At 37.3% G+C, this 13,414-nt stretch overlaps 1 protein-coding gene across 1 annotated transcript in view; it reads right to left on the reverse strand.

The window, feature by feature from the left end:
* Window positions 1-6,898: 6,898 nt before the first annotated feature.
* The window catches only part of IL22 (interleukin 22), a 53,504-nt gene continuing 46,988 nt past the window's right edge, over window positions 6,899-13,414 (reverse strand). Inside the window, exons 5-7 of the mRNA XM_083366635.1 lie at window positions 9,844-9,918; window positions 9,208-9,393; window positions 6,899-7,076 (exon numbers count right to left, since the gene is read on the reverse strand). Coding sequence (XP_083222761.1) covers window positions 6,927-7,076; window positions 9,208-9,393; window positions 9,844-9,918 — 411 coding nt within the window. The 3' untranslated portion in view covers window positions 6,899-6,926. The remainder of the gene's footprint in view (window positions 7,077-9,207; window positions 9,394-9,843; window positions 9,919-13,414) is intronic.

Genomic DNA, 13,414 nt, shown 5'->3' on the forward strand with positions numbered 1-13,414 from the left:
TACTAAATAAATGTATATGGATGCCCAATTTAATTCTGGTGACTCTGGGTGGCTTACAACATTAAGCATCCACAACATAAAACCACCCTATAGCAACAACAGATACAATCATATTAGCCACTTGATTGGCTCTGTATCAGACTGGGGTCCCCATATAACTGTAATATGTAAATTGTAATAATCTAATAATTGGTTAATTTTTAGATTCTTCTCAACAAATGAAATCAACCAAGTGACAGCTAATGGATGCAGATAGCGACAACCAGCCCAATAGTTTAAAAAATGTTTTGCCTTACTGGTTTTCTATGCAAAATGTAAAACCTCAAAGATAAGCAATAGTGCTGGGTCCACTCTTATAAGAAAGTATGATAGTAGACTTGGGATGAGGAATTCTGAGAAAATTCTGTTTGACTCTTGTTCCCTGTTATTCATGCCTTCTTGTTTGAATCTGTGCAGTGCACTCTACATGAGACTGCTCTTAAAAAATACTCAGAAGTTACAAATAAACTTGAGTAGAACAGCTCAAGAAGTTAAGGACACATCTTTTTCCTAACAACAGCTTTGGTTGGCTTCTGAATACAATTTAACAATTTAAGGGGCTGGTTGTCCTGTGTGGTGTAGTTGGTTCACATAGTGTGGTAGGATGGAGGGTTTGTTGTCGCTGTGTGTTGGGGGGAGGGAGCACGAGGTGAGGCTCAGCTAATCTCGATTTACACATGTTGTACTTTGACAATAAAGGTTTATTGTTATTATTATTATTATTATTATTATTATTATTATTATTATTATTATTATTATTAATTATTATTATTAAAGTTTTATGAGGTTCAGAACCTGGATATCCAAGACTATCTGCCATCTCTATCCATCCAATGGGGATGGGGAGAAAGGCGGCTCATTTAGGGTGTCTGCAATTGGTGCAAATGGGTTGAAGACTACTTACAGATAAATGAATAAATGAATGAATGAGTGACCTCATCAGTGATTTGCATATTTGGTTTAATTATTACTTCTTTATGTTCTCATGAATAGAATAATATCATTATAACTCAAACCTTTTCTTTGTGAATGCTGCACAAATGCATTCTCTTTTGTATTTGTATTTTCCTCTCCCTCTTGTTTCTTAAATGAATAAAATACTTTTTATCCTGATTTGATTTATGGTTTTTATTATTATATTTTCATTGCTCTAATTTAGGTTACTTAATTCATTATGAATAATACATACATTTATAACCAGATTATTTTCTTTCAGAATAAGTAAAAAACTACATTACATTAACCCAGTCGTGGTACTTCTCCATGCCTTTCTATGCATACTAAATTAGCATCAAACACATCCATGTATTACTTTATTTAAATTTGTCTTTGATTCTTTAAATTTTTATGTCTCTTTTTCAGGCTCTCAACAACTTCTATATAATCTGTTATACTATCTGCAATACCAACATAGCCCTAACCATTACACCTGGGATGTCACCACAAGCATTCCTTGTGCATTTTTTAAATAAATACAATAAACAATAAAATCCTTGCTTTTTTGATACCCAGTCTGATGTACAACATATTGGACTGGGATCTTATCCACTGTCAATCGTGGTAGCTCATTGGGTCATCATGGGCCAGACTTTCTTAGACAAGTCTACACCACAGAGTTGTTGCATTGAAAAAGCAGGTCCTGTTCTGAACCTGCAGTTAAGTGCATAACAAATCAATCTATGACTGCTACTTATTGTTCAACGCTGAACCACTAAGCATTTTATTTATTCTCACAAATGCTTTTCTTCATATACTATACACATTCAGCAGATTTCAACTTCATATTTCCACAAAATATTCCAGGAATATTCCAGGAATAACCAACACTCCAGAAGATAGGTTTAAGGTACAGAAAGATCTTGACAGACTTGAACATTGGGCCCTATCGAACAAAATGAAAATCAATGGTGAAAAAAGTAAGGTTCAACATTTAGACAAGAGAAAAAGAAATGCACAGGTATGGTATGGGTAGTACCTAGCTCAACAGTAGTAATTGTGAGAGGGATCTTGGAGTCCTAGTGGACAATCACTTAAATATGAACCAGAAGTGTGCTGCAGTTGCCAAAAAAGCCAACATAGTTCTAGGTTGTATTAACAGAGGGATAGAATCAAGATTATGTTACACAGATTGGAGAATGCATTGAAGGCTGACATCCAGTCAGTAGTAGATGACTGTATTGTTCTAGCCCACTTAGTAGCATTCTCTGTTTTAAGGCATTCTACTATTGCCTTAGTATCAACTTTGGCCCAAATTAACCTTTTATTTTGGGTCACCTCTACCTTTTTGGTGAGCCATCTGTCAGCCATGTTATATGGTCTTAAATCTGAGCGGCCTCGCAATGTCACACTGACAGGCTGATGGTCGCTATTGTCGCTAAGGTGTACTGTGACCTCTGCGAAGAGGTCAGCCTTATCTCTAGACACACAAAAGAGATCCAGTACACTACTTGAATTGGCTGAGTGGTATGTATAAGGGTATGTATAATTCTTGTCCTTACCTCCCAAAATTTGGAGATTACCCTTAAAAATTAAGGAGACTAGGAGCAGGCCAGCGGCATTACTTTTACAGTCTCTTGAGAGCCACTGAGGATGGTTATCAAAGAACTCCCCTGGGATTCCCTTCTTCTGGGCAAGCTCATACAGAGAGGGACCCAGTCTAGCGTTCAGATCTCCTAATAATACCACTATGGACTGAGGGTACAATATAGATAAATCTTCTAAGATAACTTCCAAGCCCATCCAATATTCAAAATTATAATGCTGGGATGTGCTTGGAGGAATGTACACATTTACCAATATTAACTCAAACTGGTCATATTCAAATTTGACAGCTAGAAAGTACGGATACTTATCTTCGTTATATAATTTCTCTCCCTGCCATTGCAACTCTTCCTTTATAAGAATGCATAGCCCACCAGAGGGTCTCCCTTTGTTCTTTGTTTTTAGGGCTGGGGAGGCCCATCCCTGAAAGCCTGGCAATTGTACTGGTTCATCCACTTCGGTTAGCCAGGTTTCTTGAAAGGCTATTACGTCAAATCTAGAAAGAAAGCTCATTAGTCCACTATCAACCATCCTTTTCCAGCCAGCTATGTTCCAGGTCATAAACTGTATGGGGTTCTCAGAAGCAACGTGGTCTGACTTGGTTGATTGGCTAGATGGTGGAAATGCCAGATGTCAACTTGACAATGGAGCTGGGTCAATATCATCTAAGCTTCCCATATAAACACAGTTGTTGTGAGGTTCGATATTTCTCTTCGTGGGTTGCAGAACGTGTTGTTGCTCCTCTATATCTCGGTTGCCAGTGTGCCTCTGCTCTTGCTCCAAGAATGATTTTTTTTCCAAAGAGCAGGTACTCTGGCTTAAGTCTATAAATGTAGATTTATGTCCATTTTTGGAGGGGCATGGCTGAGGGTTCATCTTGTGGAGAGATGTTGTGGGAACTTCTAAATCAAATGAGGATGGAAGCTGGATTATGTCCTTAGTGTTTGTCAGCTTAGGGGGCACTGTGTGATGAAGCCCTTTGTCTTTCAGTTGTTTCTCAGAGGCTGGGTCAGTCAGTGCAGTTACTCCACTCTCAGCCTGTGTGACAACACCTTTTTTTACTGTTGAGGTAAAGGCAGATTGTTGATTAAATATCTTGTCACAAGGTTGCGTGTTTAGTGGAGCCAAATTAAATAGAGGCTTTGCTGTAGATTGGGTTGTTGTCAGTGCCTCTTTTAGGTCGTCCAATCTTTGAATGATGTTAACTTGCTCAGGTTCTGGCAATGCACTGAATAGGTCAATCAACATTTCCTCTGGCACATCCTCAGCAGTTCCTGCAGCTGTGGGTAACACAGTTCGTATATTGCTTCTTTGCTTTCTCAGGGTCAGTTCAGTCGCAGCAACCTCAGGCTTAGTAGTGTGAGGGGTGTTGCAGCCTAGATTTAAAGCGACAGTTCCCTCTTGGTGACGCTGTTTCAGGAGTGGGCACACTTTTTCTGAGCAAAAGACCCTTATTGGAAATATAGAGAAAAAGCTCAGAAAGGGCTTCATTCTGAAGAGCATGGAGGGAATTGTGGGCTGCTTGAATGATAGGAGAATTCTCATACATTGTGTTCTTGCTGGCAGCCACTCTACATGTAGTAGATCTATCAGAGCGGATTCACAGCGGAGCAGCTGGCTCAGGGACAGCCTAATAGATTTTCTATTGCTCCAACGCCCTCTATTTACTCTCTTGTCATAAATTTGCAAAGTAACCTGGTTAGTTTGCAGACTGTAGTTATATTGGTCATCTCTTAGACCTTTGCCTGATTGAGTGTTTTCTCTGTAGGTGATCAAATTTTTGGGAGGAGAACAAGGTCCTTCTCTACTTTCACCTTCTGAGTTAGCCATCCCATGTCTGTCCATGGTTATCCTCCCAAGTCCTTCCACAGTATTTGGGTGGCTCCTAACAAACTCTGCAAAAGACTCTTTCAGACAATCAACCTTATCCATGACAATTGACAAGAGATTATATATTGAGTTTACAGTTTGAGCTGTAAGCAAACATTGTCTAGAGAGGAAGTCTGTCACATTTTCCCCCTTCAAATTTGCTACATCTCCCTCCTGTGTAAAAGAGGCTGTTGCCAGATTCCAAGGAGGGGAGCCATTCTCCAAGAGGGAGGAGGACAACTCCACACGCTGTCTGCTCTCCAGTTCAGTTTGTAAGTCCCATTCCGATGAGTCACATAAATTAAGTTTATCTGATAAGGTGCCTGCAAATGAGTTACTTACTGGAGCAGACTGTCTGTTTGCAATATAATCCTCCATTTTCTGCTGCTTCAAAGGCTTGGATATACTTTCTGCTGCAGAGTGCTGTCTCTTCCTTCTTTTCCCCATTCAGGTTTGTTAAAACAGGTTTAAAAATAAGTTTAAAACTATGGTTTAAAAGGTTGAAATGGGTTAAAAATGGGTTTAAAAAGTTTAAAAGAGGTAGGTTAAAATACAATATTAAAAGAGGTTAAAAAGTTAAAATAAAAATAAAGTAAAATAAAATAAAACCTTTACTTTTGGAGGAGTTCTTTACAACCTTTGCTGCCTCTCCACCATCTTGGCTCCGCCCCACATTCTAATGTACAACATATTGGACTAGGATCTTATCCACTGTCAATCGTGGTAGCTCATTGGGTCATCATGGGCCAGACTTTCTTAGACAAGTCTACACCACAGAGTTGTTGCATTGAAAAAGCAGGTCCTGTTCTGAACCTGCAGTTAAGTGCATAACAAATCAATCTATGACTGCTACTTATTGTTCAACGCTGAACCACTAAGCATTTTATTTATTCTCACAAATGCTTTTCTTCATATACTATACACATTCAGCAGATTTCAACTTCATATTTCCACAAAATATTCCAGGAATATTCCAGGAATAACCAACACTCCAGAAGATAGGTTTAAGGTACAGAAAGATCTTGACAGACTTGAACATTGGGCCCTATCGAACAAAATGAAAATCAATGGTGAAAAAAGTAAGGTTCAACATTTAGACAAGAAAAAACAAATGCACAGGTATGGTATGGGTAGTACCTAGCTCAACAGTAGTAATTGTGAGAGGGATCTTGGAGTCCTAGTGGACAATCACTTAAATATGAACCAGAAGTGTGCTGCAGTTGCCAAAAAAGCCAACATAGTTCTAGGTTGCATTAACAGAGGATAGAATCAAGATTATGTGAAGTGTTAATATGACTTTAAAATGCCCTGGTAAGCCTACACTTGGAATACTGCATCCAGTTTTGGTCTCCATGATGTAAAAAAGATGTTGAGACCCTAGAACAGAGGTATCAAACTGCCGGCCCGTGGGCTGGATGTGTCACAACGAAACTGCGCCCACCCCATTGCCAGCAATGGGGAAAACGTTCCGATACATTGCATGACATCACGTGACATTTTGAGTTTTACATGTCTCCTCTAGAAAGAGTGCAGAGAAGAGCAACAAAGATGTTTAGGGAACTGGAGGCTAAAACATATAAAGAAAGGTTGCTGAAATTGGATATGTCTAGTTTAATGAAGAGAAGGACTAGGGGTGATATGATAGCAGTGTTCCGATATCTAAGAGGCTGCCACAAAAAAGAGGGGATCAACATATTCTCCAAAGCACCTGAGGGCAGGACAAGAAGCAGTGGATGGAAACTAATCAAGGAGAGAAGCAGCCTAGAACTAAGGAGAAATTTCCTGACAGTTAGAGCAATTAGTCAGTGGAACAATCTGCCTCCAGAAGTTGTGGGTGCTGAAATACTGGAAATTTTTAAGAAGAAATGGGACAGCCATTTGTCTGAAATGGTACAGGGTTTCATGACTGAGCAGAGGGTTGGACTAGAAGACCTCCAAGGTCCCTTCCAACTCTGTTATTCTGTTATATATTGTTCTTATATTATTATCAAATATATGATTTGATCCTTTCATTCAAGGTATGCTCCACACTGAGCAATTTCAGCAAATTTTGCCCTGCATGTTACAAGCAAAACTAAATGACCTTCATGCATCCATGCAATCTGAGATCTCTAATCAGGAGACTACATCATACGGTAATATACCCCACAACCAGAACACATACATAGTATATGGACATAAAGGTATTCAATAAATAAATTCCAGCTGTATATTAAGAGCAAACCATCACCTCATAACCAATAAATGCAATAAATAAATCAATGGGGTATTGTAGTATTTTGAGTTTAATAATTAAATATACATGCATTCCATAAAAAACCACCAGATTTAATTTTGAAAAAAAAAGATAAATATGGTTTTAATAAGATTAATCTTAGATAACACTATAAATTTCAAATAATTTAACATTTTAAACTGATAAATACCAATAAATAAATGTTATATATTAAAAGGATGTCTTAAAATAAGATAGAGTGTTATCCTCGGAAATTTGGTATATATGTCTTCTGCTTTCTTGGACTTTGTCCTCTACTTCTCTTTTGTCGTTTATTTTCTTCAGTGTTCACTTCAAACAAGACACGAAACATTTCAGCTACTGCCTTGCGTTGGATTTTCACATCATTCATCTATTTCAAATTAAAAATAGTAATACATTAAAAATAGTTGAAGATTATGAGAATAAAGCAATGCATTGTATATGCCAAGTACAGTATATTTATTAAATAAAAATTGAGGCAGGTAGTAATAGTATGTGTGCTAGAAAAAGTAAAAGGGATACATGTTTTTCAAACTCCAATGCTCTAATCTAATAATGTAGAATTGGAAATTTCCAATATCAGGTTCAATATAATTCGTGAAGATTCCTCTTCAGCCTGTTGTGAATGTGATCACTGAAAATTAATAGCATGATTTTCTACCATGTTCAGGTAATTAACATATTAAAAGTATGATATATAACTTTTACACACTTCAAAAGCAACAATATATTCCCAAATGCCTCCTTAAAATCAGGAAAACTGGAAAAAACAGGCCTTGCTCACATGAATGATATTTTCCATATACCATAGATAATGCACTCAATGATTCCTAAGCACCTCAAAATAATCCCAGAATTCTGGTTTCCTGTAAGGAACTACTACATTATTTTTATTCCTTCCCGCTATAATAGGAGTGGGGAATGCATTGTTTAGATCAGTATTTCTCAACTGGGAATTCTGGAAGTTGAAGTCTACACATCTGAAAGCTGCCAAAGTTGGGAGTCTGACATAGATACTGCTGAACTGCAATCCACAATAGTTTCATCCTGTATGACCTATGATGTATAAAGTGGGACAACTCCTATTCTGTCTCTGTAGAGGAATACAGAGATAACGTTGAAGAAGAACTGCAAGAGCGATTATGTTTGTCAGCCCTAAAAAGAGAAGTGGTGGTGAAATAGAGACTCCAAATAACCTTGCCTGGGTACTGTCTGGGGGCAGGGAGAAACTTTGACAGGTTTTCAAGATTTTGTTATTATACCTTGCTATATTAAAGTAGTTCCAGGAGCCTTGTGGTGTCTGCTTCCTGGCCTGGCCTACCTTGAAGGGTTGCCATTAATTTTGAAGGCTTGCCTGGGTTTTCTCTGTCCCTTTTACACCAAAGATAATCCAAGCAGGATAATTCTTATTATGCAGAATCTTGCAAAGGTTCTGTGCTTTCCTTTCCACTTCTATTCCTTCTGTTTTATACTTCAGCAAATCATGGGGGAGCTAGTCTGAATCAGTCTAATTTTCATATACTTTCCCCCCACATATTTAACACATGCTTTGTCTGCATTGGCTGTCTTTCTAAAGGCCCCTGGCTGCTTTCTCCATTGCCTTTTATGGAGAAATGGTGGACCAGATTAAGAAATCAACATTATGTAGACCAATACTACTTCTGTTGTAAAGTTATAACATTAGAATCCTGCAAGTCTGAAATGTGCCTCCCCCTCCTTCTTTTGTATGAACTAGGGGGCTTATCTGAGACATTTACTCACATTGGGTTCCTAACCTGGAGTCAGGTTTCTTTCATCAGACCATTGCTTGGCAGAGGCTCTTCCTCCTGTACCTCAAGAACAGTCCCTATTCTCTCTACACCCTAAAGCAGAGTTGCCCAACCTTCTGGGCACCAGGGACCGGTTCCGTGGAGAAAGCTTTTTCCATGGACCGGAGAGTGCGTGGTTTTGTGTGCTGCCTGCATCTCACGGATGGGGCTTGCTTGTTTGTGCGGACCAGTTGCTGACATGCTGCGGCCCGGTACCAGTCCACAGACTGGGGGTTGGGGACTCCTGCCCTAAAGTCTCTTTCTCATCCCTTCCTCTTTCTCAGGCCTGAGCTGGTGCTGGTGCAATTGCTCTCACATTTCTTCTTCAAGATTATGCTGGTACTCCTCTACCGTATCAGTATTCTCCAATATGAATTGGTCTAGATTCATTTGTCTTGCCTCTCATCACCCTAACTAGCATTGCCTGTGTGTAGGTAATGGATGTACAAGAGGAAATCTTTGTTTTTCACAGTTACTGCACTGAGACTTGAAGGTCACTTTGCTATTTCATTATGGTCAGATAAACTCCTTAGTTCATACAAAGTAGGGATGGGGGAAGCACATTTCAGACTTACAGGATTCTAATATTATAACTTTACAATAGAAGTAGTGATGTTTTACATAATGTTGGTTTCTTAATTTTCTTTTAATTTTATCCTATATTATAAAGCAAAGGAAATTGTTTATACTTACCGGAAGGTTTGCCACTTCAATAATATCATTTGCTTTCTTCAAACTTTCACTGAATTGTGTTTTATATTGTTCAAAGGCTTCTATTATGTCTCTGAGGTGCTCTGGAGTTTGATTTTTGGTTTTATTTTTCAACATGTTGCTGTACATGGAAATCATCTGTGCAAGTAAGATCTTTTTTTCATTGGCCTGCCAGAAAATCAGCAAAAAAGAAATATTTTGGTGACATTTCTCCAGTAACAGAAATTTGAACAATTCAAATAAAAGTTGTGCTGTTTTTTTGTTGTTTTTTTTTCATTTTACAGGAAGTATCCTCACTCTGTCATTGATACCTTTGGCAAAACTCAGTGTCAAAACAATGGCCAGCTGTTTCTGAAATCAGAGTGACTTCTTAGAGTTTCTCCTGATGCATCTCCGAAATCATGTCAGTATGGCTGATAAAGTTCCATCCTTCACATATAAGTTTTATATAAAAAATGTGAGCATTGTATAATTTAACAAAGCTGGCAATATATTCCATGTTCTTGTGTGTAGGGAAAATATCTTCTATTATCAAGTGTTTTGCAGTAATTGATATTTCAACTCAGGATTAGAGATAAAATATGTGTCCCTCTCCATCGAACAAATGGAAGAAATTACCTCTCTCCATAGTCCATTTTGAAATCTGTGTGTGAAAATAGATCCATTATCAGCGATGTCAGACTGACTGGTGTTCTGAAATACAAGATACAAATGGCTCAATCCACAAAATAACATAATAAATTCTTTAAAGTGAAAACTCTGGTTCAAATCCAAACTATGTATAGGACATTCTTAAAAGCTACAGTAATCCTTGGTCTCTGATTCCTCTATTCTACTTCTGCTCATAAATTCAGCTTAGAAAATGAAAGAAATGTTTTAGAACTAAGCACATATTTGCCGACTTTATTGCCTTCCTTTTAAATTAGAGGTAGGGAGAACTCAAGGAATGATTCTTACTTCACAAGCACAGCATATCAGGATAAGCAAAATAATGTATCACACCATTTGCAGCTGTTGTTAGTTTGTATTCCATAAGCATTACTAATACTAAATTACTATACTGTTATTAATTAAAAATAGCACAATATAGTAAATATAAGCATTAAATTCAGTAATTACATTCCACTGGTTCTGGGTTGCCAACAAAAACCTACCGTATTTTCCAAGAATCAAACAAGAAAATGCAGTACTAATTAATTCAACATAATTAAACAAAGTTTACAGCTATAGCTACTTTGACAACACAAAAAAGCAGAATACTTTAAAATACTAGTGCTACTATAACATTGTTAAAGGAAAATGAAGAATAGAGCTCAACTTCTTCTGCACTGAAATATGGTATTATTTTTAACATTAAACATTAAGATAAGTAGGCTGCATTTTCATCTGCGGAGTCAGTAAGTACTTTCATGAAAATAATCCCTTGAGAAGTACAGTACCACTAGTGTTTATTTACTGTGTCTAATTCAGTTTGTAGTGAATTACCAAATAGCCAAATTTTACTAACACCAAAACCTGCTTCAGGTAAAGATATCAATCTATTGAGAATGATATCAATGAACTGTCAAGTTCAACACTTAAACTATATTTATTTTCAAGAACCTTCTATGTATAATTATAAATTATAAAATAAGAAAATTGTTTGACACTTCTTTGAATGAAAGCTTTGGAAAAATACATTTGCATGAGGATGTTTAATTTGTCATAGAACTATGAGAAGGCATTAGCCAAGTTATCTGTTCTAGTGTTAGTGAAAAAGTAGTAGAGGTGGCTCATTCAGAATGAAATACCTCAGTTTATGTATTTGAACAAGTAGGCAACTCTGCCCATTTTTTCTTAAATAGTCAATTTTTTATAAACTCTAATTCTAGAAAAAATATCATACACCAGTTTTATAACTTCATCAGCTGTATTAAAATAAACAATGAGGTGTACGTGAACTAGTAGTTATAATTGCAAAACCTTTGGTCAACAGAATCTGTAGTAAAACCAAGTTCTAAATAATTCACCCCAAAGAACTAAATGCAATGTTTTCAAAATTATTAGAAGTCTATATCAAGCCACACTACATCAAACTGGGTAGCTGCTCCAAATTATAGCTGTAACTATGCTAGTTTTCAACCAAAAGGAGAAAAGAAACATTTAAAGGAAAGTTTGAAGGCATACTTACAAAATCATTCTCTAGCTTCAGTATAGAATCTTTTATATGTTCAAAAATTGAACCGGTAACGACATTAGAACAAGTACTCATTAGAATGAAAAAGAGACAAATCTTCCAAGCCATTATATCTAACCTACGTAGAAAAACTATTTGCTACAGATCTGGAAACTAAGATCAGAGTAGTGTAACTTAACTGTCTACTTGCAAGTCTGATCTTCACCTCTCTGGATGCTGATATATATACTCGATCACTGAAATTTTTCAACCAAGCAGAATTACGTGTTTTAACACAATTCAGGAAATGGTATTAGAGAAGAGGTGTTTGGTTTTTATTAGTAGTTCTGGTGTGGGATTTCACCATTTAGAGTTTCCTTTAAATGACAATGCTCTTCATGTGTTGAATGTTACTTATCCAGGAATCAACTCTATAAGGATCCTTCGAAAGCATGACCACAGAAGGAAGGCAGAACAAAATTTCCCTGTCAAACCGCATGTTCACCTCTTGAAAGAAAACCCCTTAGACTGTACCCAAATTTAGCATCCGTGTGAGAAAAGGTGTGCGACAGGAAATTAGGATATGAGGGATAATGCTCAAAGAATGCATTTTAACCACTCAGATATACAAAGAAATCCACTTCAGGTGATTAATGGGTCAGTTTGATACATGTACAGCATATGTTATTTACTCAAAGTAAATATAAACCTTCATCTTCTTTATCTTTAAAAGAAAAATGCCAGAAAGATAAAACATACCTTCCATAAATAATGTAATAACTATAGATATAGATGTGTTCATTACATTTTTTTTATAAAATCAAGAAATAAGGACACAACTGATATTCGGTACTCTGTTAAGTCCTATACAAACCGACCAAGAAACTGATCCAATGTAATCCCATAGCTGATTTTTTTAATATTGGTTTTCAGTGATGGTAAGAGAAATAAGGTGCCATAGTGCATTACAAATAACAACAAGGTCATGGGAGAGGAATTCTCACCAAAATTGACAGTATGTTGTATCTTATATCTTGGGAAAAGACTGTATCATATTTTACCCACAGAAAATATGAGTGAAATATGGAAATACAACTATATCCCTGCATACCTCTGGAAGACAGCTCTTTAGTCTTCTTAACCAGAATAACAGAATAAGAGAGTTGGAAGAGACCTTGGAGGTCTTCTAGAATCTAGACCAACCCTCTGCTCAAGCAGGAAACCCTATACCATTTCAGACAAATGGTTGTCCAATCTCTTCTTTAAAATGTCCTGTGTTGGAGCACCCACACCTTTTGGAGGCAGCTTATTCCAGTGACTAATTGTTCTAACTGTCATGAAATTTCTCTTTAGTTCTAGGCTGCTTCTCTCCTTGATTAGTTTCCATCCACTGCTTCTTGTCCTGCCTTCAGGTGCTTTGGAGAATATGTTGACCCCCTCTTTTTTGTGGCAACCTCTTAGATATTGGAACACTGCTATCATATCACCCCTAGTCCTTCTTTCCATTAAACTAGACATACCCAATTCCAGCAACTGTTCTTTATATGTTTTAGCCTCCAGTTCCCTAATCATCTTTGTTGCTCTTCTCTACACTCTTTCTAGAGCAGGGGTGTCAAACTGCCAGCCCACAGGCCAGACACATCACACAGAAACCATGCCCACCCCATTGCCAGCAATGGCAAAACAGTCCCAATACGTCGTGCAACATCATGTGATGTCATGAGTTTGACATGTCTGTTCTAGAGTCTCAACGTCTTTTTTACATCATGGCAACCAAAACTGGATGCAGTATTCCAAGTGTGGACTTACCAAGGCGTTATTAAAGTGGTATAAACACTTCACGTGATCTTGATTCTATCCCTCTGTTAATGCAGCCTAGGACTATGTTGGCTTTTTTGGCAACTGCAGTACACTGTGAGTCATATTTGTAATAATGCCGCCTGGGTGGGTGTGTGAAAGCCCTAATAAGCAGGCATATACATAGAATGAAGGCTACTGCTAAGCTTGTAAGCCGCCCTGAGTCTTCGGAGAAGG

The sequence above is a fragment of the Vipera ursinii genome (genome assembly GCF_947247035.1).
Source record: "Vipera ursinii genome assembly, chromosome: 6".
Taxonomy (NCBI): domain Eukaryota; kingdom Metazoa; phylum Chordata; class Lepidosauria; order Squamata; family Viperidae; genus Vipera; species Vipera ursinii.